General features: G+C 43.2%; 1 protein-coding gene across 1 annotated transcript in view; it reads right to left on the reverse strand.

Moving 5' to 3' along the window:
- The window catches only part of MUC5AC (mucin 5AC, oligomeric mucus/gel-forming), a 51,440-nt gene that overhangs the window by 21,766 nt on the left and 5,120 nt on the right, over window positions 1-24,554 (reverse strand). The window contains exons 7-35 of the mRNA XM_074918644.1: window positions 24,096-24,312; window positions 23,623-23,748; window positions 22,476-22,593; window positions 21,481-21,619; window positions 19,734-19,844; window positions 19,242-19,311; window positions 18,336-18,473; window positions 18,087-18,251; window positions 17,453-17,547; window positions 16,318-16,444; window positions 15,503-15,758; window positions 14,841-14,890; window positions 14,125-14,225; window positions 13,859-14,010; window positions 13,182-13,320; window positions 12,967-13,080; window positions 12,477-12,656; window positions 11,734-11,973; window positions 11,010-11,166; window positions 10,279-10,407; window positions 9,712-9,853; window positions 8,408-8,451; window positions 8,110-8,316; window positions 6,246-7,024; window positions 5,574-5,900; window positions 3,817-4,355; window positions 2,703-2,715; window positions 1,395-1,673; window positions 153-227 (exon numbers count right to left, since the gene is read on the reverse strand). Of these exons, the coding sequence (XP_074774745.1) occupies window positions 153-227; window positions 1,395-1,673; window positions 2,703-2,715; window positions 3,817-4,355; window positions 5,574-5,900; window positions 6,246-7,024; window positions 8,110-8,316; window positions 8,408-8,451; window positions 9,712-9,853; window positions 10,279-10,407; window positions 11,010-11,166; window positions 11,734-11,973; window positions 12,477-12,656; window positions 12,967-13,080; window positions 13,182-13,320; window positions 13,859-14,010; window positions 14,125-14,225; window positions 14,841-14,890; window positions 15,503-15,758; window positions 16,318-16,444; window positions 17,453-17,547; window positions 18,087-18,251; window positions 18,336-18,473; window positions 19,242-19,311; window positions 19,734-19,844; window positions 21,481-21,619; window positions 22,476-22,593; window positions 23,623-23,748; window positions 24,096-24,312 (5,229 nt within the window). The remainder of the gene's footprint in view (window positions 1-152; window positions 228-1,394; window positions 1,674-2,702; window positions 2,716-3,816; window positions 4,356-5,573; window positions 5,901-6,245; window positions 7,025-8,109; window positions 8,317-8,407; window positions 8,452-9,711; window positions 9,854-10,278; window positions 10,408-11,009; window positions 11,167-11,733; window positions 11,974-12,476; window positions 12,657-12,966; window positions 13,081-13,181; window positions 13,321-13,858; window positions 14,011-14,124; window positions 14,226-14,840; window positions 14,891-15,502; window positions 15,759-16,317; window positions 16,445-17,452; window positions 17,548-18,086; window positions 18,252-18,335; window positions 18,474-19,241; window positions 19,312-19,733; window positions 19,845-21,480; window positions 21,620-22,475; window positions 22,594-23,622; window positions 23,749-24,095; window positions 24,313-24,554) is intronic.

Raw genomic sequence — 24,554 nt, forward strand, 5'->3', positions numbered from 1 at the left:
TAGGTTTCAAAGTCTCCCTGGTTGGGTCCTGAGGCGGGGAAGTCGACGTCGAACCACTCGCTCCAGGAGCAGATTTCGAGCTCACAGGGGGTGGTGGAGTGTGTGGTGGTGGAGGTGACGCCGGTGGAGGTGACGGTGGGTGTGGGCGTGGGGCTGGTGGTGGAGGTCAGCAGTGTGGTCTCTGAGGAGGTGGGCAGCGTGGTGGGGGAGTGGGAGGTGGAGGTGGAGGTGGTGACCGTGGTGGAGGTTGGCGTTCTGCGCGTGGTGGTGGTGGTGGGGCTGGTGGTGGGCACGGGGGTGGTGCTTATGCAGTTGTAGTTCGGGGTGCAGCAGAGGACGCGGATCTTGTAGTTGAGGCACATCTTGAATTTGCCGGCCTGGTCCTCGTTCTTGCACACCAGTCCGAAGTGGACGTCGCACTGCACGACCTGCCCGACCTGCTGGATGGAGACCTCGGGGTAGTCCTCTGCCCGGCACTCGATTTCCTTTGGTTGTTTGCAGATTTCCTTGCCGGCGGCGCGGATGTGCTGGTAGGTTTCAAAGTCTCCCTGGTTGGGTCCTGAGGCGGGGAAGTCGACGTCGAACCACTCGCTCCAGGAGCAGATTTCGAGCTCACAGGGGGTGGTGTACTGGGTGGTGGTGGAGGTGACGCCAGTGGAGGTGACGGTGGGTGTGGGCGTGGGGCTGGTGGTGGAGGTCAGCAGTGTGGTCTCTGAGGAGGTGGGCAGCGTGGTGGGGGAGTGGGAGGTGGAGGTGGAGGTGGTGACCGTGGTGGAGGTTGGCGTTCTGCGCGTGGTGGTGGTGGTGGGGCTGGTGGTGGGCACGGGGGTGGTGCTTATGCAGTTGTAGTTCGGGGTGCAGCAGAGGACGCGGATCTTGTAGTTGAGGCACATCTTGAATTTGCCGGCCTGGTCCTCGTTCTTGCACACCAGTCCGAAGTGGACGTCGCACTGCACGACCTGCCCGACCTGCTGGATGGAGACCTCGGGGTAGTCCTCTGCCCGGCACTCGATTTCCTTTGGTTGTTTGCAGATTTCCTTGCCGGCGGCGCGGATGTGCTGGTAGGTTTCAAAGTCTCCCTGGTTGGGTCCTGAGGCGGGGAAGTCGACGTCGAACCACTCGCTCCAGGAGCAGATTTCGAGCTCACAGGGGGTGGTGGAGTGTGTGGTGGTGGAGGTGACGCCGGTGGAGGTGACGGTGGGTGTGGGCGTGGGGCTGGTGGTGGAGGTCAGCAGTGTGGTCTCTGAGGAGGTGGGCAGCGTGGTGGGGGAGTGGGAGGTGGAGGTGGAGGTGGTGACCGTGGTGGAGGTTGGCGTTCTGCGGGTGGTGGTGGTGGTGGGGCTGGTGGTGGGCACGGGGGTGGTGCTTATGCAGTTGTAGTTCGGGGTGCAGCAGAGGACGCGGATCTTGTAGTTGAGGCACATCTTGAATTTGCCGGCCTGGTCCTCGTTCTTGCACACCAGTCCGAAGTGGACGTCGCACTGCACGACCTGCCCGACCTGCTGGATGGAGACCTCGGGGTAGTCCTCTGCCCGGCACTCGATTTCCTTTGGTTGTTTGCAGATTTCCTTGCCGGCGGCGCGGATGTGCTGGTAGGTTTCAAAGTCTCCCTGGTTGGGTCCTGAGGCGGGGAAGTCGACGTCGAACCACTCGCTCCAGGAGCAGATTTCGAGCTCACAGGGGGTGGTGTACTGGGTGGTGGTGGAGGTGACGCCAGTGGAGGTGACGGTGGGTGTGGGCGTGGGGCTGGTGGTGGAGGTCAGCAGTGTGGTCTCTGAGGAGGTGGGCAGCGTGGTGGGGGAGTGGGAGGTGGAGGTGGAGGTGGTGACCGTGGTGGAGGTTGGCGTTCTGCGCGTGGTGGTGGTGGTGGGGCTGGTGGTGGGCACGGGGGTGGTGCTTATGCAGTTGTAGTTCGGGGTGCAGCAGAGGACGCGGATCTTGTAGTTGAGGCACATCTTGAATTTGCCGGCCTGGTCCTCGTTCTTGCACACCAGTCCGAAGTGGACGTCGCACTGCACGACCTGCCCGACCTGCTGGATGGAGACCTCGGGGTAGTCCTCTGCCCGGCACTCGATTTCCTTTGGTTGTTTGCAGATTTCCTTGCCGGCGGCGCGGATGTGCTGGTAGGTTTCAAAGTCTCCCTGGTTGGGTCCTGAGGCGGGGAAGTCGACGTCGAACCACTCGCTCCAGGAGCAGATTTCGAGCTCACAGGGGGTGGTGGAGTGTGTGGTGGTGGAGATGACGCCGGTGGAGGTGACGGTGGGTGTGGGCGTGGGGCTGGTGGTGGAGGTCAGCAGTGTGGTCTCTGAGGAGGTGGGCAGCGTGGTGGGGGAGTGGGAGGTGGAGGTGGAGGTGGTGACCGTGGTGGAGGTTGGCGTTCTGCGCGTGGTGGTGGTGGTGGGGCTGGTGGTGGGCACGGGGGTGGTGCTTATGCAGTTGTAGTTCGGGGTGCAGCAGAGGACGCGGATCTTGTAGTTGAGGCACATCTTGAATTTGCCGGCCTGGTCCTCGTTCTTGCACACCAGTCCGAAGTGGACGTCGCACTGCACGACCTGCCCGACCTGCTGGATGGAGACCTCGGGGTAGTCCTCTGCCCGGCACTCGATTTCCTTTGGTTGTTTGCAGATTTCCTTGCCGGCGGCGCGGATGTGCTGGTAGGTTTCAAAGTCTCCCTGGTTGGGTCCTGAGGCGGGGAAGTCGACATCGAACCACTCGCTCCAGGAGCAGATTTCGAGCTCACAGGGGGTGGTGGAGTGTGTGGTGGTGGAGGTGACGCCGGTGGAGGTGACGGTGGGTGTGGGCGTGGGGCTGGTGGTGGAGGTCAGCAGTGTGGTCTCTGAGGAGGTGGGCAGCGTGGTGGGGGAGTGGGAGGTGGAGGTGGAGGTGGTGACCGTGGTGGAGGTTGGCGTTCTGCGGGTGGTGGTGGTGGTGGGGCTGGTGGTGGGCACGGGGGTGGTGCTTATGCAGTTGTAGTTCGGGGTGCAGCAGAGGACGCGGATCTTGTAGTTGAGGCACATCTTGAATTTGCCGGCCTGGTCCTCGTTCTTGCACACCAGTCCGAAGTGGACGTCGCACTGCACGACCTGCCCGACCTGCTGGATGGAGACCTCGGGGTAGTCCTCTGCCCGGCACTCGATTTCCTTTGGTTGTTTGCAGATTTCCTTGCCGGCGGCGCGGATGTGCTGGTAGGTTTCAAAGTCTCCCTGGTTGGGTCCTGAGGCGGGGAAGTCGACGTCGAACCACTCGCTCCAGGAGCAGATTTCGAGCTCACAGGGGGTGGTGTACTGGGTGGTGGTGGAGGTGACGCCGGTGGAGGTGACGGTGGGTGTGGGCGTGGGGCTGGTGGTGGAGGTCAGCAGTGTGGTCTCTGAGGAGGTGGGCAGCGTGGTGGGGGAGTGGGAGGTGGAGGTGGAGGTGGTGACCGTGGTGGAGGTTGGCGTTCTGCGCGTGGTGGTGGTGGTGGGGCTGGTGGTGGGCACGGGGGTGGTGCTTATGCAGTTGTAGTTCGGGGTGCAGCAGAGGACGCGGATCTTGTAGTTGAGGCACATCTTGAATTTGCCGGCCTGGTCCTCGTTCTTGCACACCAGTCCGAAGTGGACGTCGCACTGCACGACCTGCCCGACCTGCTGGATGGAGACCTCGGGGTAGTCCTCTGCCCGGCACTCGATTTCCTTTGGTTGTTTGCAGATTTCCTTGCCGGCGGCGCGGATGTGCTGGTAGGTTTCAAAGTCTCCCTGGTTGGGTCCTGAGGCGGGGAAGTCGACGTCGAACCACTCGCTCCAGGAGCAGATTTCGAGCTCACAGGGGGTGGTGTACTGGGTGGTGGTGGAGGTGACGCCAGTGGAGGTGACGGTGGGTGTGGGCGTGGGGCTGGTGGTGGAGGTCAGCAGTGTGGTCTCTGAGGAGGTGGGCAGCGTGGTGGGGGAGTGGGAGGTGGAGGTGGAGGTGGTGACCGTGGTGGAGGTTGGCGTTCTGCGCGTGGTGGTGGTGGTGGGGCTGGTGGTGGGCACGGGGGTGGTGCTTATGCAGTTGTAGTTCGGGGTGCAGCAGAGGACGCGGATCTTGTAGTTGAGGCACATCTTGAATTTGCCGGCCTGGTCCTCGTTCTTGCACACCAGTCCGAAGTGGACGTCGCACTGCACGACCTGCCCGACCTGCTGGATGGAGACCTCGGGGTAGTCCTCTGCCCGGCACTCGATTTCCTTTGGTTGTTTGCAGATTTCCTTGCCGGCGGCGCGGATGTGCTGGTAGGTTTCAAAGTCTCCCTGGTTGGGTCCTGAGGCGGGGAAGTCGACGTCGAACCACTCGCTCCAGGAGCAGATTTCGAGCTCACAGGGGGTGGTGGAGTGTGTGGTGGTGGAGGTGACGCCGGTGGAGGTGACGGTGGGTGTGGGCGTGGGGCTGGTGGTGGAGGTCAGCAGTGTGGTCTCTGAGGAGGTGGGCAGCGTGGTGGGGGAGTGGGAGGTGGAGGTGGAGGTGGTGACCGTGGTGGAGGTTGGCGTTCTGCGCGTGGTGGTGGTGGTGGGGCTGGTGGTGGGCACGGGGGTGGTGCTTATGCAGTTGTAGTTCGGGGTGCAGCAGAGGACGCGGATCTTGTAGTTGAGGCACATCTTGAATTTGCCGGCCTGGTCCTCGTTCTTGCACACCAGTCCGAAGTGGACGTCGCACTGCACGACCTGCCCGACCTGCTGGATGGAGACCTCGGGGTAGTCCTCTGCCCGGCACTCGATTTCCTTTGGTTGTTTGCAGATTTCCTTGCCGGCGGCGCGGATGTGCTGGTAGGTTTCAAAGTCTCCCTGGTTGGGTCCTGAGGCGGGGAAGTCGACATCGAACCACTCGCTCCAGGAGCAGATTTCGAGCTCACAGGGGGTGGTGGAGTGTGTGGTGGTGGAGGTGACGCCGGTGGAGGTGACGGTGGGTGTGGGCGTGGGGCTGGTGGTGGAGGTCAGCAGTGTGGTCTCTGAGGAGGTGGGCAGCGTGGTGGGGGAGTGGGAGGTGGAGGTGGAGGTGGTGACCGTGGTGGAGGTTGGCGTTCTGCGCGTGGTGGTGGTGGTGGGGCTGGTGGTGGGCACGGGGGTGGTGCTTATGCAGTTGTAGTTCGGGGTGCAGCAGAGGACGCGGATCTTGTAGTTGAGGCACATCTTGAATTTGCCGGCCTGGTCCTCGTTCTTGCACACCAGTCCGAAGTGGACGTCGCACTGCACGACCTGCCCGACCTGCTGGATGGAGACCTCGGGGTAGTCCTCTGCCCGGCACTCGATTTCCTTTGGTTGTTTGCAGATTTCCTTGCCGGCGGCGCGGATGTGCTGGTAGGTTTCAAAGTCTCCCTGGTTGGGTCCTGAGGCGGGGAAGTCGACGTCGAACCACTCGCTCCAGGAGCAGATTTCGAGCTCACAGGGGGTGGTGGAGTGTGTGGTGGTGGAGGTGACGCCGGTGGAGGTGACGGTGGGTGTGGGCGTGGGGCTGGTGGTGGAGGTCAGCAGTGTGGTCTCTGAGGAGGTGGGCAGCGTGGTGGGGGAGTGGGAGGTGGAGGTGGAGGTGGTGACCGTGGTGGAGGTTGGCGTTCTGCGCGTGGTGGTGGTGGTGGGGCTGGTGGTGGGCACGGGGGTGGTGCTTATGCAGTTGTAGTTCGGGGTGCAGCAGAGGACGCGGATCTTGTAGTTGAGGCACATCTTGAATTTGCCGGCCTGGTCCTCGTTCTTGCACACCAGTCCGAAGTGGACGTCGCACTGCACGACCTGCCCGACCTGCTGGATGGAGACCTCGGGGTAGTCCTCTGCCCGGCACTCGATTTCCTTTGGTTGTTTGCAGATTTCCTTGCCGGCGGCGCGGATGTGCTGGTAGGTTTCAAAGTCTCCCTGGTTGGGTCCTGAGGCGGGGAAGTCGACGTCGAACCACTCGCTCCAGGAGCAGATTTCGAGCTCACAGGGGGTGGTGGAGTGTGTGGTGGTGGAGGTGACGGTGGGTGTGTGTGAAGGGGTTGAGCGTGTTGTCGTCTTTGTTTCTGTTTGTGTGTGTGTTGTAGTTTGGGATGTAGTTGTCCCATGAATATGTTCTGTTTTTGGTGGAGTTGTTGATACTGTACTTGTCTCATGTTTGGTTTGTAAGTGTGGTGTTGTCGTTACTTCCGTGGATGATAGAGTTTGAGTTGTTGAAGTGGTTGTTTTTGTTTCTTGTGTAGTTGTATATGGCGCTGTTGTTGTCTCGCACGGTACTGTTATATATACACAACAGTTAAATCTTACTTCATAGTTATAGCAGATGGGTGGTAGTTGGTCTTTATTGTAGCATATCAACCCTTCTTCTGTATTACATGTTATTTCTTGCTCCAGTTCTTGATATGGTACGTTAGGGAACCTTACTGCTCTGCATTCAACACCCTTTCTGTTATCACAGACTTTATATCCCTCATTTTTAATGTTCTGGATTGTATCAAAATCTCCATCATTGTATCCAGAGCCTGGATAACTGACATCATACCACCTTGACCAGTGACATTCTTCTTTAATGCAAAGAGGAGGTGTCGAGGGAGAAGTGGTGACAGGTGGTGTAATTTCAGTTGTGGTTGTTTCTTTAGTAGTTGAAGTTGTGAATGTACTTTCAGAAATTGTAGTAGTTGGTGATGTTACCGTGGTTGAGAATGATGTGGTTTCTACAGTTGGAGTTTCTGTGCTCTTAGCTGCAGTTGTCGGTGTTGTGGAAGAGCATGGTACATAAACACAGCATAAGATTCTAATTTCATAATTGTTGCACACTCCTGAAATTTGATCTCTGTTGTAACATAAAAGCCCAGTTGTTGTACTGCATTCTACTACTTGGCCAAGGTCTGTCAGAGGTATATCAGGGTATTTCTCTGCTCTGCACTGAACAGCCCGTGGAGCTTTACAGACTTCATAACCTTTAGCTCTCAAATCATCAAAGGTTTCAAAATCTCCACCATCATATCCAGGGGTTTGCAGACTGCCATCATACCATTCTGACCACTCACAGACTTCATGAACGCATACTGATGTAGTCGGTGACACTGTGAAAGGAAAAAAAGAGACCACGAATCAGAATAAATTCCTGTGTATATCACTTTTCATTATATTAAATGTGTTGATTTTCCTAAGGTCTTTTGCTTGCCTTGTGAGCCTGCCGTGCATCAGTTCAGTGTACTTATAACTCAATACGAGGCAGAACAGAAAATCCCAGCAATTTAATGTACTAATGTGCTTGGAACTTTTACTTCCCACGAGAATGTTTATTATGCTTTACAAAATGCTGAAATAAGTCTTGAACATAATTTATACACATTGGGGGAAAAAAATCTCACTTTTTCAACATTTGATTCAGTGTAATTGCTTAGTAACATTTAGTCTATCCATCTAGATTCATAGGTACTTTTTTCCTTCCAACGAGTTGACTCCTCATGCAATATGATACATTGTCTTTGCTCCTCCTTTTGAAGTAAAAGATGTCCAATACAGCAGTATTAGCACCCCTTACACTTTGCACTTTAGCTCTGGTCTTAACAAACCGTTTACTGGTCATAGGGCAGTCTGTAAGCATTTGCAGGTGAATTCTCATTGTGAAATGACTGGAAAATAGCTAATGAATCCCAACAGTGCTGATGGTTTCTGGATTTCAAAACTTCTTGTTCTAAATTTTATCCTGAATACTTGTTGCATTAAACAACATGTGCTCATAGTAATTGGAAATTACCAACCTGAAGAATGCTGAATGGGAATTCTAGAAATGAGAATTTCGGTATCTCAGTGCTAATATGTGAGCAATCCACTTAGTATTGTCATTATAAATACTGTGAAGCCTAACAGGAGTTTTACAGAAAGTAATATACTACGAAGATAAGTAAATAGTATCAAACCAGTGTTCAGTCATTTCCATTTTGATGTTTCAGAAGTGGTTTTATTTTCTATATTTAGTTCCTTGTATCAGTTTGGTTACCAAATACTGACTGAAACCAAATGCTACTAACAAAGGAGACTTACTGTCATTTATTTTGAGGTTGCATTGTTTCATTTATGTTGTGAGTGTGGGCATGGTTTTATAGCTATATTGTACTCACTAATGAGCAGAATACGCTCTTATGGGCTATAGAGGATGTACCTGTGGAAGTAGTGGCAGGTGTCGTAGTGCTGAAGTGAAATGTTGTTGCTGTTGTGGGTGATGTTGAGATTGGACATTCATAGACAATCCTTTCAATTGTTCCATTGGGACCACAGGTTGCAACAATACACCCTCCTGTGCCATCTGTAGTATTGTAGATCACGTCTTTATAGTTGTATTTATGTCCCTCATAAATGCAGACACATTCTGTAAATCAAAAGACAGTGTTATTTCTTGGTATCCAAAGCACAGAGTACCTCAAATGCATCCTATTCAGATAAAAACCTTGTCAACCTACCATATTCATCATATTTGCATTTTTTGCCATGAATTGTGCATTCACTGGAAAAGAGAAAAAAGGAGATGATGAAAGTGAATATATTGGTTCGTGATATCATTTTATTGTTTCAATTTTTTCTAATGGCCTTTTTCTATTCATTGTATGTTTAATGTAGAAAGACCCTATCTTCTCAGAGTTAGATATTCAGTTCTGTTGTACAAATTCAGGTTGGATAGGATCACTCATTTTTTTGGCAAGAAAGGCAACTCTTCTATGCCAGCATACTAAACATGCAGTATCCTTACCGATGCTTTTGGGGGCTGGACAAATATGTGGGGAGCAGTGATCTGAAATGTTCTTATCTCCCTGATAGGTATACTTATTTTTTGGAAGGGAAGGTGCAGTAAATGTATCATTCAAGAAAGGGTCACTGTATCATGGATGCTGATGTTGTCTACACAGCAAATTTCCATAAGACTTCCAAAAGATGCAAGAATGAATTCTGTTTTTAAAGGGAATTTATCTATTATCTGTTAAGAATTGAATCTTGATATATTTATTTATGGTGACTAAGGGCATCTGTACACTGAATAAGCTTAAGTAAATATAGATATGTATTTAACAGGTTAGGTTTGGTGCTGTTAATGACATTAGATGATGCAGACAAAGCTGTCTATGAACTGCAAAACATGAAAGTTGGGTTAGCTCTGATGGGCTTCATGCTAAGCTCTTTGGCATTCTGACTGCACTGCTTACAGTATTCAAGTGTAGCTGCTTTAAAGGTATCTTAGGACAGTTGTTAACTGCTTCACAACTGGTTCTGATAACTTTTTGAGCTATTTGATAGAAGGCTTAGCAGCACGTATCCCAACATGTCATAAATCCCGACAGAACTTGTGGGAATACCTGCTGGGTGCTGCAAATATGCAAGTACCAGTGCAATAACAGAAACAGGCTCAAAACAATGAAGATGAATTGCCTGCTAACTTCTAAATAATTTCATGTAATGATTTTAGGAATATCTTAATAAAAATTCTCAGACTGTTGCTATATTATTATTTTAAATTTGCTTTACTTAATAATGATAAGAATAGTAATTTTGAAGTACTTTAATAAGAATATGAGTAAATTGTAAATTCATCTCTCTATCGTAAAATATTTCACAACGTCATCATTTAAGTTCCTGGGAATAGAAGAAAATTAGGCATTATTCAGCAGCCTATGACTGGCCTCGTTCCTGTTGGCAAACAAAAAATTTAATGCATGATGAATTACATTCCACGGCTTTAAACTCAATGTTTTAAAATCTTTACAAATCCTACCATGATTGACAATTCTGCTCTGAAGGCATCTTCATTCCTGGTTTGTAATTTTTTCCATTTTCATAACAACCACAAGTAGAAACACAAGTCATGGTTTCTTCATCAAAATAGGGCTTATTCTTTGGACATTGTGGATAGCAGCCTGCAATAAAAAATGAGAATTATGTTGACACTAGGCCTTTCACAAGCAGAAGTAACTCTACACTCTGCTTATATCTGTTTTCCCCAAATTATCCCATATGGTAAGTGGAAGTTTAGACTCTGTTAGTGCTATTCCTTTGACTGCACATTAAGCTTTGGAGCATTTTGTCCTGATTGTCACTCCAAACAACTTCATGATTCATTAGGGAGTAAGATACTAATTAGAAAATTAAGCTTTCGAGGATTTTGTCCTCATCTTCATTCCAAAAAAGTTCATAATCGATCAGAGAGTAAGATACTAATTAGAAAATGTCTTCTTATAATTTCTAATATAAACATGTCATATACTGAGTAATATAAATCGTGTTAATCATATTGCATTTTAACTTTTTATAAGTAGAATGAGATATGCATGATTATGTTTACCTTCCAAACCTCTCAACTCATGAAGGCATTTCCCACTTGGATTATTGCAGGTCTTCATACAAGGGGCTCCACATGGCTGGTAGTGCCACTCACATTCCCCTTGTGGATTGTAGTAATCGCAGAACAGAGCTAGAGGAAGGAGTAATGTCAGGAAAAGGCCTTTGATCGTTTTGCTCTACAGTCCTTCAGTTTTGCTGGGTAAAAATCCCATGTGATCAGCATAATCACATAGGGAGTAGACAGTATATTGCCTTTTTTTCTAATTTAATAAAATTGTTACACTTCTTATCACCTTTTGACATCAATAAAGTTATAAAGCATAAAACAAATTACAAAAAACACATTAAGCATGAAAAATCAATTAATTAAATCTGATTTGAGCTAGTATGCACTGATATTCATTTACACCAAGACTGATGCAGACTGGTGGGAGTGTAATATAGTTCACTAGTTGTGTATCATGATTAACAAGTAAATCAGACACTAATGACACTGTTGGAAAAGTTACTATCAATGGTTTCACTTTAAGAAGATAGACTGGCTTCCAGCGATTTAGCCAACTTGCTTTGTTGTGTTTTTTTTTTTTTTTTTTCTGTTTTTAGAATATATCAGTGTCTCTTACAAATACAATTTTATCCTTCTTTCTTTATTCATTCTACTTGTTTTTCTTATTTTCTTCTCTGTTTTCTTTCCCTCTGGACCTCTTCAAAAAGTAGTAGGGTCAAACTCACGACAAATGGATGGGGTTCTCCATGCAATGCAGATGTCCAGCTCATTGCACGCTTGAGCATAAGCAGCTACTGCTGTACAGAAACATTCACAGTCTCCTCCAGTGTCGCAGGCACAAGCATCATCCACACATGCTTGATAATATTCATTTGGTTCAACCTGTTGGAGAAAACCTTAGAGTTTTGATGCACTTCTAAAACGCATTCACTGTCCTTAAAGAGCTGAATAAAATATCTAAACTGAGAAAGACAGGAAGAAACCACAAGAAAGCTTTGAAAAATCAAGAGGAAAATGTAGAATAAAGTTGTTACTAATAAGTTGTAATGCTAAGAACTATTTGATGCTGAAGATATATTTGCAGAAAGAATATCGTTACATTACTACAATCTAGCATGCAGTCATATATATCAGGTGGTTGATATTTGTATTAGTAGAAAATTATGCGATTAGAAAATAAACATCCTGAGATTTATTTATGATTCTACCTTCTATTAAAAAAAACCCCAAACAAACAACCAACTATCAATTTCTTTAGTGTACTAGTTCAAGGCACAAGCTGAGAAAATGAAAGTGAAAATAATTTCTATGCAGTCTCCCTGGAACTTGGTCTGATTTCACTTTGTCAAGCATGATAAAGTGTATTTTAGTGTATTTTTCAGCTATTCCACATAAAAATTAATGTAATTTCTCACTCATGAGAATATAAGACTGAAGTTTTTGTCGTACCTGGGAATGACACTTCGCGAACACTCCACTAGTGATGATGCTGCACTGCTTCTGTGCCCAGGCTTTCCTGTATGGGTTTGCTGTGCATGGATCCTTGGTACGATTGGCATTTGGGCAACTAGAAGACACTTTCCAGCTATTGGCAAACTCCAGCACATTTCCTACCACAGACTGACTGCGAGTAGTGAAGTCATTATTTCCATTGCCATCATAGTTTCCGCAAAGTCCACAGACATGTCCCTGCATGGGGATAAACGCAAAATGACAAAGATCAGTAAGGTACAGTTTCTCAGCATCTGTGAGTAACAGACCTCAGGAGGAATCTTATTTGAAATTATCTAGGCCTCTTCAGTAGCAGTCTTGGACATTGCCACAAAACACCTTTTGTGAAGAGATCTGTCTAATTTTTTGTTAGGAAGGATAAAGATAAGAAACAGCGTAGACTCATGGTTTTTGTTCTTACTATTGAGTTCATTAGTTTTATCTAATCATGAATATATCTCTTCAGTGAGGGCTTTTCAAGAAGAAAGCTACTAATATAGTTGCTGTTATGCCATTGCTGAATAACATAAGTAAAATGTGCACTACACAATCTAAGTCAGCATTATAAGGATACTAATATGCAAATGCTGCTCTTTCAGTCTTCTGGTTACAGACTAAATTTCCTTTTTTTTTTTCTTTGAGAGATAACATGAATATATTTCAGAAAAAAATTTATCCAGGTTTTGGGTTTTACAACGTACCTGAAAACTGGGACTAAGTTTGATGAATATACTGGTTTTCTTGTCCCACATGAGTATCAGGCCAACAGAAGTGTCAACCACCAGGTAGATGCCCATGGAACGGATTTGGAATGGCATTTTTCCTCCAGGTGTCCTCTGGATGACATCAGAGTGTCCATCACTGAGTACCAGCTCATAGTTCTAGGACAGGAAAAGAGAAAGTTAGAGGCCAATTAAATAAGTCACCTATTGAGTACAGTTTTATGTATTGCCAGTAACAGCTATTGAAATAACTCTATAATCATTAAAATAATTCTATTCAACAACCCCAAGGTAAGCACTTTCTCTTTAGAACTCCCTCTTTTGCATTCTCTAGCAGTGAGCAAAGAATTGGAGTAACATTTTCACTGTCTTGGGGGATACTTCTGCAATGCAGTCTATCTGGGACAGCTTGATCTGTCCCTTCTGGTACATTAGGCCCAGGGTACAACTTATTAAAGAAAATACTTACCCCCAGGAAAACTTTAATAGACTTAGAACAGGTGGTTCCTGTAGTGCCACATGGAATGTTCTCAGTGATGACTCTGAAGGTTCCCTGATTCATACTTTGTTGACCACAGTAGTTCTGAAACAGGGCAATGATGTTCAGTGTTCACTATGTTACATGGTCATATGTACAATGCAAGGCACTTCAATAGTGCAAAAATCTGGGAAGGACTCTGTTACCTGGACCAGAACATATTCACAGTCTCCTTCAAAATCGAAGCGTTTGCCATCAAAGGTGGTGTAATGCCCATCTCCATAAACAGAACAGGTTTCCAGGCAAGGTTCATCAGAGCAGTGCCATTTTCTGTTTCTACATGTGCTATGTAAGACAAAAACCACTCCAAATGTAAAAACCAGACGTACACATGATATAGCTATATGTACATTCCTGCATGTATATCAATGTGATTTTAAAATTGCTTAAGCCTATACTGAAAAAGTAAGGTTTACTTGTTCTCAGAAATGCAATATAGCTTAGCAACCTTTGGGATTTACCCAAAGACTGTGTTACTTCATGACGTCATGAATAATTTGGGTTAGAAAATACTTTAAACCTTTCACATTTCCAGATCTTGTTGGATGTACTGACATGCAGCAATGGAATGCAAGGAAAAAAGCTTTTGTGACTCAAATGACAACATCCAAACCATATTGTTCTTCTGACTATTTGCAACTTCAGTGCTGTGGGCCATTGTAAAAAACAGACAGAGCTTGCTTTTTAGGTACTAAGTCAATCATCTTATGTAGGATTCCTTCCTATAAATCTTGATACCACTAGCAAGAAATGCTGTAATTAATCTCAAACTTAAACTTCTCTTTCAGATGCTTGAAAATAATACTTTTCAATATGCTCTTACCAGTTGTTACAGCCAACTCTGATTGATTCTCCTGGTCTATAGGAATTCCCATTGTGAATACATGGACATTCTTCTGGAGCTATACAGCCGCCTTTGCCATCTAACACTTGGTTATGAGGACATACACAGCCAGAGACACAGTGGGTACTGTACTGTAAGGACCATATAGAAAACATGTCTTGAAACATTTCCCTGATGCAGCTGGTAATTGTAAAAGAGATCTAGTTTAATATGCTTTCAACTGGGTATTAAGAGTCTATACTTACGCATTCCATATCTAGAGTTTGACAGCTCTTCTGGCATCCTGCTCCTATCAAATCTGTAGTGGCATTGCCACAGTCAATATAGACCATGGGAGGCAGGCAGACTGAAAAAGAGAAAATCCATGAGAAATGTGAGATCAACCATGTATTTATATCTTTGTGTTTCCTTAAGGCAAACAGAAGAAAAATATTGACCCCTTTCTCAGATGTGAATATCTTAATATAATACATTTGACCAGAAAGAGAAACTGAATATTGTTTTGAAGTTATGCTCATCTGTTTTTTGTGCTTATGCTTGGACTACTCATAGAAATGAATGTTTAGTTAGCTTCATGAAACACTTTCAGAAAAAACCCCAAAAAATTCCCAAAAAACAAACCCCAAAAAACCTAGAAAGCAAAGATCCTGTTTTATGTTGTATCTTTTGAGGCTTTTTGTACTTTTATTTCATTTAAAATGTGGATGGTATTCTCCTCACATTCAGTGAGGTGACCAAATATTCTTTGCCCCTGGGTAGTCCAGGGGGTTATAACTTCAGCTGTCTGAAAGGTAAGACAGTGTTTCTTTATATTTTGGGAATATGCTCTACATTACAGAAGTCATCAGTTCATTTTCTTATTTGATTTCAGACTTGTAGAATTTGTATCATTATGACAAAAAAAGAGAGAACTGAAAAGGGTAAAGACGGAAGGGGAGAATTGTCTTAAGTGATACGTTACCTGGTTCAGGTTTCTCTCCAATGCAGCTCAGCTTTCCATAGGTGCAAGTGCTATAAAAAAAAAGAAAGAATGGATATATTTTTTTCCTTTGTTAAATTTCAGCTTGTTTCCTAATGAAATTGAAATAATGAAGAAATACTGTGTGACAAAACAGAGAAAATGTGTCTTTTATCAGAATAGATTGTGTTATTGAAAAATGTTTTATGTTGGAGCAGACCAAGCAAGACCAAGGCATATTCCATATAAATACAGGTTTGCTCTGTTCATTTGCCTGGTTAAATCTATCCTTCAGAATAGTTCAGATTCCATTCATGATGAGAGTAATCTGTAATGGGATTGTCATGCATCTTTCACCATGGAATAAGTCTTTTACAGTCATGGATAAGAAAAGTATGTGTGCTGGGGAGGGAGGGAGGGACTGGGTGGGAGTGTGGCTGTTAGTGAATGCTAACCCAGCACAGTATGGGTTGTTGAATTCCTGTAGTAGTCTAAGTGCAACCTTCCAAACATGGATAGTCTTAACAGTTTTTAAAGATCTGTGATATTTCATATTGAAATTATTAGTGAGATAAATACTTTTGATCTGACTAGATTGCACAATGTATATACAGTTTCATGATTGCCTATATTCAATCTTATTCTTTTGTTTACAAATCTCTTACCAGACAACACCATTATCATGAACAACTTCTCCAGAAGACAGAGGCATTCCTTTGTAGTAACAAGGACAGCTAGAAGCGGGCACACATTTGCCACTTTCATCCATGTAGGTTCCATTTATGCAGGTGCAGCCATCAACTGGAACAAACTTGATGCTACAGGTGACATCAGGCTCACTCAGAGAGCGGCAGGTGGGTTGACAGGATTCGACGTTGTAAGTGTACTTCAAAGATTTTGGACACAAGGTGGTGTATTTTGCTTGAGAGTAAAAAGATAAGTTACATTTGTATTTCATTTAAGAATCAATGTAGGTATAAAATCTGAGGTAAAGTATATATGATAAACAGCAATGTATGTACATATGATTTACTGATATCCTCAATAGTGTAATTTTTTTTTACTGCTAGAAGAGAATTTTCCCCTATAAATGTACAAAGACAAATGTTTTGTCCAGGTTAAAAAAAGAAAAAAAAAGCCATTATATTAATGCATAGTGTGGTTTTTCTTCATTGTTATTTTTATATTTTTTTTCAAAGTAAATTGAGAAATAGCTACTTATTTTATTCCTGTTGCAAGGGTATTGAGGTCCATGAGGCTTCTGCTGGTTCTGATCAAGAAATCTAACAAAGCCTCTATTTTATATTTCTCCCTGCTTACTGTTTATCTTTTATGGTATTCCCTTCCTTTGCAAATTCTTGAAACTCAATGCTCTACTTAAAACACAGTTTAACACAATATACTGTGGGAATCCCTGAGAGCTTCTGTGTCGGACCTTTTGGATGATCATTTTCAAGAGGCAAAGAGATATAAAACTTACTGCAGGCTTTGCTCCTCCATCCAGTAAGGAGAACTCCTTTAGCAGCACAGGCCCTGACATAGCTGGAAAGGGCAGCACACATGCAGTCCTCACTCTTCTCGCAGTTACACGTGTCAAACATGCAGTTCTAGGGACAGAGGATGACATAAGATCATCAGATCATCGTATCAAAGCCATGGAACTCTATAGCTTTTACAGTGTCCTGTTCATTAGAGCTAAAGGCGAGTGTAATCCTTAGGCATAAATGAACATATGCCTATTGTCATTTGAATATTTCATTGAGCACTTTCAAAAAAGATACTTTGCAAGGAGAGTGTAATTAGAGGTCCACAATTTTAAGCTGTTTTTCTTGTTATTTTTTACTTTTTCAGGTGTTGGTAGGTTTCTCAACTACTTCCAGTTTGTAGCCACTGTGCCATACATACTTAGAACAAGTGTTTGATTCCACACAACTTCTAGGTTTAGGCTTAGGAGCTTGGGCTCTCTGCATCAGAGGGACAAAGAAAACTAGAAGTCATTTAATGTGCTGCTATGCCTGGCAAGGTCACTATAATGTCATTCCAGAAGATGTTAGTTGAACACAGTCTTACAGATTTCCAGTAACAGGATGGCTTTGTAAAGTTCACAGGCACTCTGTTCCAGAGCTTCATCACCTTGAATTCCTGGAACCTTTTTCTTCACATCTTATCTAAATCTCTTCACTGCTTCTTACAGACATTTCTTGCCCTGTCCTTGGATATATGCAAAAGCCTTCTGAGAGCAGTTCAAAACAACTAAGCGAAGTGCTAGTTGAGATTCTGTCTAAAGCTTTCCTTATATCTTGGGAGGGATGGCTTTTGTCCTTTGACCTCCTAAGGAGTCCAGGGAGTCCAAGTTCCTAGCTTAGGCATTTAGGCTAGTGCCTAAAACTATGGGCAACAGGAATACACCTGTAAGTTTATCCTCCTGGGAATGGAAAGAAAGATACCTTTACAAAGGAGTAATTATTGTGATGTGTAGATAAAAATGAACCCTTGGCTTGAAAAGAACTATCTTGAATGCAACTCCTCCCAATTGGCAAGTCATTCTCTGAGGTGTTAGTATCAGAAATCTGAGTACTTTTCTTTTAAATGGGAAAAAGATAAAAGCTGAGTACCTTCTCGTAAACTTCTGGGTTCACTGTTGAGTGACATTCAGCAAAAGGTCCCATGGTATCAGAGAGCAGTCCACACCAGTGCTGCGCATACTGGTCTGTGAATTGAAAATATGGTAAGAATTTCTATTGCACTTCATTGTCCAAACTCTTGTCTCAGTGTAACTGTACTTCCTGCTGGGAAATTGCAGAAGCTTAAGTTTATAATGAAATTCAGTTCTACATTTGCTGAAAAACAGTCTTTCACTTCCTCTATACAGAAGTATGAACTCCTCATAAACTGAATGCTCTTAATTTATGGTAGTTCTCATGGAATAAACTAAGACATCCTTAGCTGAATTTTGAAAAAGAAGGTTCATATATGTGAATTAAAAATATGCTACTTCAGTCGCTGTATGGTTCCAGTTTCCCTTAAGCAAGTTGGCAAAACCACTTGCTTGCTTTCTTTATCCAAAGGAGTATTTTTGAAGATCCAAAATATTATCCTAGGTATTATTTATCCATTGAAGTCTTCTAGAGTCAACTGAGGAAAACTGTGTGCAAATGGTTCACTGTTATTTTGGCTGAATGTTTGGTGGCTGATCAGCTTATTCCTTCTTTCCATCTTAAAAGAGCGGTTACTATACGCTGAGCTTACCATTTTGTATGCTGACGGTACAGGGGTTCTCAAAGGTATTTTTAGCATCAGGACAATCAGCCCGAGTTTTCCAAGTATTGCCAAAGGCAGCTGAAGTACCCTCTATTACACCACTGGTGGTTTTGAAATCATCTGTCTGTATGTCATTGAAGTTTCCACAGAGACCTAAAAGGAAGCAGATGGGCAGTGAAAGTCTCCTACAGGATGAAGCATACTGATGAAGGCAGTTGTTACTATAAAATCACTTACCACAGGTCTGCCCTTTATGTGATGGGTCTAAGTCGATAAAAACTTGCATGAGAGGCACAAGCTGAACCTGTAGCTGAAGACCAAAGGTAGTTTGCAGAATGATGAAGAAAGATGATGGTCTGAAGATGGTGACATTCGCTAGGGATGTAAGGACATAAGAGTTACAATTTCATATGAGATGAGCAGTTGAAATGACTGTTCCTCATATAGAGGGAATCTACAGCTGTGTTTGATATGATCCTAATTTCTGAAGAACTGGGGGGAAAATGATCCATACAGGATTTCAAATCCAGCACCAAAACAGGCTGTCTTTACCCTAAACAACAAATGTATAAAATTATTTCTGTCAGCTGTTTTAAAAAAAGGGGAAGAACATACACTTCTTTTGCTATTTAAAAGACCATCTTTGCTTGATGAAAATTATATAGCATTATTCAGTGTTAGACTCCAACCTGGACTTATTCTGTCCTTTCATGGTTTGCTTTCTGTTCAGGTGCAGTAATATCTGAGAAGAACTGCTTTGAGAGTAACTCTCCAGTGATGGATCTGTGCCAAGCAAAGGCACAGAGGCAACATAGGCAACTAAACAACTTCAGATATTGGAATCTTGTTGCATATCAGAATTTTTCTTTCCTCACATATGGCAATGTTTACATCTCAAAGTGTGTAGTGATGCTATTTGTTGGAATTGAATCTCCATTTAATTAGATATCGCTAAAATGACATCATAATTTTGCTAAAATAGGCAAACCCTATTACTTTAAAAATGAGAGACTATGCTCTATGGGAGTACCTTGGGTTTTCTGCAGTGTAACCAGTGGTAGAATTTGGCTTTAGATTAACTGATGTAATAACATTTTAAAGTCAAACCCAGAAATATTACAGAAGTCTTTCAGAGGAACTTACCTGCAGAGAATGGCAGCTGTGTGTAGATCATATTCACAAATACACTGCCAGAAGGCTGGATCACAATGTTCTGTCCACAAGAAAAGACAATGATTATCAAACATATTTAGAAAAGGTAAAACACCTTCCAAATATTTTCTATATCGTATTGTTCAGGATAAAGGAAAAAAAAAAAAAAGTGGGAGGAGACTGGGGTGATGTTCAGATTCCTATACTGTTTCTTCAATCTTTGTTACTGTGGTCCATTGTCTGTCAAAACCAACAGGCAAAAGCCCAGAGATAACTAAATGACAGAAAACTACTAGTATCTTGACTTCCAATGTACCTACGTTATTCTTAATTTTTCTTTATGAATAAAGTTCAAATGAGATAAAACAGAAAACTCAGTGCAGATTTCTTGTCTGTGCTGTTATGTGTAATTTGCAAACTACTTGTCTGTTAAGCTTTGAAAACATCCCTGCAGAGTGTTAGGTGTCTACATTTGCTACTTACAGTTTGTCCTCCACTCAGGCTGACAGCTATACCCTTGAGGCATGTCTCAGTGTCAGTCAGGCCACACTTTTGGATATCTCCCAGAACAGTGAATTCATTGCTGTCACAGAGCTAGAAGAGAACAAAATATATTGTTAAAAGGATTTGTTGTATTAAAATATTGTTATGCTAAAAAGATTCACACTCAAATGGCATTCTCAATAAAGTGAGTCTTTAAAAATATTTATTCCTTTTCTTCCTGCTTATATGTTCTTACATACATGTATAGAGTCACCAAGCAAACTGGCATTCGTGCAGTCTGCACAGTGGAAGTTACCCATTACTTCTGACACTCAAGGGCAAGTTAGACATATTAAGCTGAACATTAAAACTTCTTAATGTTTAGGTAATACTAGTTTAATACACTAGAGAAGAAGAAGGAAGTGTGCCATTCTTGCCCATTGATTATGGTGTTTACCTGGAAGAGAAAATTTTCCAGTCTCTTCTGCACTGAACAGATTACCAAAGAGCCTGGTGATTTGGACAATCTTTTAACAGGCAGGAAATATGCATTTACATATCCTCTCATAGCAGAAAATTAAGCTAAAACCACTATTCACTAAACTACAGAATAAAGGAAAAATTATTTTTTTTTTTTTCTCATGGTTCTGATTTTCATTAGACCATGTTCTGTGAACTTATTCAAAGTATGCGTAATGGCCAAGACGTTGCAGGGAAACACGCAGAAGGCTGTGATTCTGAATGTGTCTTATCATTTTCTTGGCATAATAAAGATTGAGGACAGCTCAGATGCATAATTACAGCCATCTGGAAATTTAATGCTGAAATTGGGGGCTTTTTGACCTTTTTTTGCCAAGTTTAAGGGTTTTCTGTGCCTCCAGAGCCTCTGAAAATCTTTTTTATTGTGCATCAATCCCAGTGCTTGTGAATCTCATTAAAAAGTTTCATTGATTTAGTCTAATCTATTTCTGAATTGTCTCATTCTACCTCTTTTCTAAGTTTTTATGGTTTTCTTTCTTGGTAACATTCAGTTTGAGATTTTTGAGGACAGATTTTATTTCTGAAAATTGTTCACCTAGGATTCTGAAATCTGCAAATTTGTAGTCATTATTTTAGATGCATCTACTCAGAATTCAGTCCCTACTAAACTAAAAACTGCAGGAAATCTTAGATGCTTTTGTAATTCATCAATATTTAGAATACATGCATGACTTCTTGGTGTGTTCCCTTTAAACTCTAGTGTTCTATGTCTACTGGGAAACACTGTTTGGAAGGCTGATCACCTTAATGAAATAACTCCTCTTACATGAATTCTGTATAATAATAATAATAATTCCATTATGAATACTGTTAATCAAATAAGCCATTGAACTATGCTAACTGTGACAAAAAAGACAGTACCAATGGACATAATCAACACATTGCTCAGAAGGAGACAGTTATAAAACAGCAGACAGGCAATATTTAATTTAAAAGTTTATGGGAAGCATGGAGATTGTTTCATAGAACCTAAAAACTCAGTGCAATTCTTAAACGATAATCAGAGAATACAAATCTACTACAATATGTCTACTTAGTATAACCCTAACAGAAAACTCCCCTGAAATCCATTTAAGACTCCATGTTGACCCGCTAAGTTTCAGAGAGTTGATGTGATATCCAGCACTTTTAATTAAACAATGTTATATATAATAAAAACCTTTTCCTTTAGCATATTGCTTTAGCAAGGATTGTGACTTATTTTTACCTTGGTTAGGACATAGCTACAGTCTCCGAAGAAGGAATAGTATTTCTCATCAAATGTTGAAATGTGGGAGCCTCCTTCAATACTGCAAGTCCCAGGGCATGACTGGGTGATACAAGACCATTCACCTCCAACACAGGTACTGAAATGAAGAAGGCATTTAGTAACCTTGGGTAATGCAAGTGAAAATGAAATTAGAGACAATAAGAGCCGTTGATGCCTTAATTTTCCTCTTGAAGCACTGATCATACTGTCAAAAAAATCGACATTGTTCTGAAATGTCAGAATGAGTATGGGGCAGGCACATTTATATTAGTGATAATTTTTTATATATATTGCTGTACGTTTCCAGTCTTTGGACAGAATTCAGTCCTGGTGAATCTGGCATCCATTCTGCTGCATGTGAAGGATTGCCCCCCCATCACCATTAGCATGGCTTAAGCTTCAACACGTTAAGTATTTTTTTGTAAAATACCATGCATGTTTGTAGTTCTTCTATTCATGGATAGATAGGTCCATTTGCATACACTTAGGCAGTAATACTTCAGTAATTATAGTGATATTAAAAATATATATATCGTATCTGTCAAACATGCCTCTCAAATGTGATCTCCCACTGTCTAATGCAACACGTTCCTAAATGTCACATCCTCCATAGCATTTACATGAGCATCCTAGTATTAGACTGCAATGCTGCAAAGGACCTAACACAGTAATTCACATTTTTAAACACCTCCAGTATTTGAATTTGATTTTTTTTTTCCTTTAATTGATTGGTCTTGAAATTGAAATACCTATATCTAAGCTAAAATTTTTGCTTCCAAGTGGGAGGAGAAAACAGGCATGTAACTATCCTCTAAAAATGTGTAATCAAGGAATTTTGGTTGATAAGTAGTTCCTCATTTCTTTTTAAGGGGAAATTAGTAATTTTCCCCTGTCTTCAAAATGTTCCAGTAACGCATGTTAAAAAAAGAAGTATGAGAACAGGAGTATGTTACCATGATCTGCATTTAGATGAGAAGGAGGCACCAGGAGCATAAGTTTCACCTTCATAGGTACAGTGGCATTCTTTACGGGGAATGCAGCCAGCACCATTAATGTCATCAAATACCATTCCTAGGGAAAGAAATGGGCTGTTACTCATTCTGCACACTGCAGAACCTGCTTTTGTACACATATCTAGTACATGCCTGAAAGCATATTCCATTTCTTCTGTATTATACAGAAAATGAATAGAAAGTACTTTAAAATAATAGGATGCCAGCCGTGTAGGGATTGAAGGGCTATATTCCATTGAAGCCGATCTAAAATCTTAGGGTGATCAAAAGAGACCTCTAGGGAAGTACTTTTCTGTTATGGACTTCTTTAGAATGGAAGTAGGATTAAAATTACTAGATAATGAGGTGAAATAGATGAACCGTTTGTAAGACTGCCTAGGGACATATTTGTACAGTAAATATTTTTGGACCCAAAGGCAGAGGATTATCTAAGAGAAGTCATGTTATTATACAAAACAGTGGTGGTGAATTCTGTGAGACATGTGGAGGATAGGCAGAAGAGCTGCAAGGATCCTACCATACAGTCACTCACAACACCAACAATTCTCAGCCCCAGAAGTAAGCTTACACAAAGAGAACACATTTGCATTGTTTGTCTTGTACTGATATTCAGCTCTCTGAAGCACCAGATTTTATACATTTCTTAGTGCTCCCTCAACTACCTGTTGTTTAGGCACGCAGCACTGGACAGGTAGGCTTTGGTAATTCGGGGAACCAGACACAGCTTTGCTAACACCAGAAGTTATCATTGTGGGCAAAATGTGATAAAACATGACATACTTTCTGTGAACTGACTATAGATGCTGAGAGTTGAAGACTTATCCCCTTATTGTTAGGAGCAAAGTATCTAATTTTCAGTTCCGTCATTATGTCCATGTCTCAGACGCATTTGTTGTTTAAAAGGGTATTTTTAGTAACCTGAATAGAAATGATGCATGTGTACCAAGGAAGAAATGTAGCAATTACTTTGATGATAATAACAGCAATGACATGATGAGAGTGACACAGAGTACGGAAGTTGTTAAATGCGTACAGGTAAGCGTTCTGGCAGTTTTGGCTATGAGAAGAGGGCAGGAAATAAACTTGCCTGGAGGACAGACGCAGCCATCTGTACAATGATCTTCACAGAGTTCAGATCGCTCTGGGTTGCTGCATGTGTCAGAGCAGGGGGAGCCACACTCCTGGTAGTGCATGTTGAAAGGACATAATTTGGCTGAAAGTAGAAATAGTATTATAATGCTGACTTTTCCGTCGAAATGTTGAGAAAACCGTATTTGCAGTTTAGGAAGTTTTCTGTCGAGCTATAATGGGAAATCCTGATCCAAGTGGAGGATGAAACATTTTAAACTTTCTGATATATATTAAAAACCCTTAGTAATGCAAAATCCTCTAAAATTCCATATTCCAAATGTCTTGAATATGCTCAGGTTTAAAACTGATTTGCATGAAAATTACATGCACCTTTAAATGGGTGTCTTCTTTGGGAAAAAGGACACATATTTGAACTTCACTAGATATAGGTAGTAAGCACAGGTGAAAGTCCCTTCTTGAGATACTTACGACACAGTTCTGAGGTTCTCCAGTTCAGAGGCTGTCCACCTGCATGAGCGCACTGCCGGGAGTATTCAGCAAAGGTGTTGCACATGCAGAAGTCAGCCATGGAGCTGTCACAGTGACATAGGTCTTGTATGCAAGTTTCAATGTAGTCCTGAACATTCACAAGTGCATTACAGCTTGTAAATGCTTTACTGGTTAATACTGTCTCACAGATAGAAGCCTAGGAGGGAAAATAGAGAAGGTAGAACCAGTGTTTAGAAAATATCAAACTAATTATTTAAGGCATGTAGCAGAACAAACCAAAGGTCCATCTGGTCCAGAAACCTACAGTAGCCATAAGCAGATGTTTAGGGAAAAGTATAATAACAGGGCAAGTACACATGGAACTCCTTTGGTTAACTCCCCTATCTTGAGTTCCTTTCAGCTCAGGTGACTTCCCAAGCATTATACAGTTTCTTTGTA

The sequence above is a fragment of the Athene noctua genome, chromosome 14 (assembly GCF_965140245.1).
Source record: "Athene noctua chromosome 14, bAthNoc1.hap1.1, whole genome shotgun sequence".
Lineage (NCBI taxonomy): Eukaryota > Metazoa > Chordata > Aves > Strigiformes > Strigidae > Athene > Athene noctua.